General features: G+C 36.4%; 1 protein-coding gene across 1 annotated transcript in view; it reads left to right on the top strand.

The window, feature by feature from the left end:
• Window positions 1–1,678, top strand: part of scarb1 (scavenger receptor class B member 1) — a 47,746-nt gene extending 46,068 nt beyond the window's left edge. Inside the window, exon 12 of the mRNA XM_015401366.1 lies at window positions 332–1,678. Within this exon, the coding sequence (XP_015256852.1) occupies window positions 332–424 (93 nt within the window). The 3' untranslated portion in view covers window positions 425–1,678. The remainder of the gene's footprint in view (window positions 1–331) is intronic.
• The last annotated feature ends 125 nt before the right edge of the window (window positions 1,679–1,803 follow it).

Here is a 1,803-nt window from a genome sequence, read left to right on the forward strand (position 1 = left end):
ATTCTCATTCATGCAGGTCATAGTCAGTCCAAAAAAGTAAAAAAATAATCCACTGGACTTCAAAGTTTGAAGACGTTTCGCTTCCCATTCAGGAAGCTTTTTTAATTCAAAATGTCAGAAATAGTGTTGAGTTTGAGGCTTTATAGAGGGGACCAACAAAGCCTTGTTTTTGCTTAGAAAACATGCAAATTGAAACGGACGAAATGGTCCACCCCTTTGGAATGGAAGTCATTTGTCTTGTGGATTGTTTTTTAACTTTTTAGAAAAGTGAAATATTCCTCTAGTTTATCACAATCATTGCTAAATAACTTTCTTTCTATTCGTCCCATAGGGAAAGACTAGTGAAGGTGCCACTGTACCAAGGGAAATCACGAGCACTTCAACTGGAGAACGAACCCCTCTGCTACAAGTCAAGAAACACTGATGAACTCCCAGAAAAAGGACCCAGCTTGTATCGTGTCCTGAGACACGGACTCAGGATATGGAACAAGATGCCAAAAGCCATGCTATATTGGAAAGTTTACAAAACACTCAGCCAAAGATGCGACTGTTGGCAGAGTGAACGGTCTTACACATTTTAAACATGCTGTTTTTTTTCTCTCTCACTGGTCATCTCAGCTATGCTGGACTATTTTAGATTTTTATGACTTCTTCTGCTACAGCAGTGGATTATAAACTGCTGTGGATAAATGATTTGGTTTTGACCACAAGGGAACTCGTTTTATTTTCAGCCAGATGTTTAGTGTTTTAAACACTGATGGGCTTTTATTATTGAAGAGAATAGAAATAGAAATGTCCTTTATTGTCCCACAGTGGGGAAATTTCAGGAAATTCATCATGGGAATTTGTTTAGTCCAGTTTATTTCCAAGTTGTTGTATTTTTCTATGCACTGAGGATTCTTATTAGAAAGTGAGCTTGTTTTTAACCCTTACCACAGTTTTGCACATCCAGATGTGACAATCAGCTGAGAGGAGGACACACACTCCTTATTTACTACATACGTCTTTTATAAGAGTTTAAATGTGTTTGTTCAACATGATGTGGATAAAGCTGTTAGCGGTTCAGCTGACATTGCTTGTTCAAAATTGTTTAAATGAAGAGAATCGTATTATGGAAAGAATTGCACTGATGATTGATATTAGTTTTGACTGACAGTGTCCAAGATTTTCACTCCTCCTAAACTTCTTTTCTCATTTTCAGTGGATGTCAACTTCTAATGTCTTTTTTTTCCCATTTGTGGAAGGTTGAAATGTGAATAAACTAATCTTTAAGAAATACATTGTAGAATTTATTCTTTGAAGAAAAACAGACATTTTAACTTTAAGGTGAATACAAGCCTTTCAGCAGAAAAATTCAGTTTTTCAAAGATTACTTTCAACCAAAATCCTTCAACCATTTTGATTGGTTTAAAAAAAAAAGAGCATCTCAAAGCGATCCTTCGAAGTCCAAGAAAATGAGGAGACCGGAAGAGTTTTGGCTGTGGATTCAAACAGGTCTACCCTTCGACGGGTTTTACCACCGTAGGCTATGTTGCTTAGCAACCAAATGACTTGTACAGCGCTTTGATCTTAGCTTTGGCTGACTGAAAGCGCTTTATAAATAAAGTTGAGTTGAGTTGAGTTGAGCAACCGTGACAGTTGACATACAAAGCAGGAAAAGAATGAATACCGAAGTTTTCAAAACAGTTTATTTCTTTTTTTTTTATTGAGTGGAATAAAGGTGCCAACCACTGGGAGCATGAACAAATAAAATCAAATGTAATGATATAAACCTTAGTGAGTTATATAACATGCTGCTGTCAT

The sequence above is a fragment of the Cyprinodon variegatus genome, unplaced genomic scaffold (assembly GCF_000732505.1).
Source record: "Cyprinodon variegatus isolate N-32 unplaced genomic scaffold, C_variegatus-1.0 Scaffold1213, whole genome shotgun sequence".
Classification (NCBI taxonomy): Eukaryota; Metazoa; Chordata; class Actinopteri; order Cyprinodontiformes; family Cyprinodontidae; genus Cyprinodon; species Cyprinodon variegatus.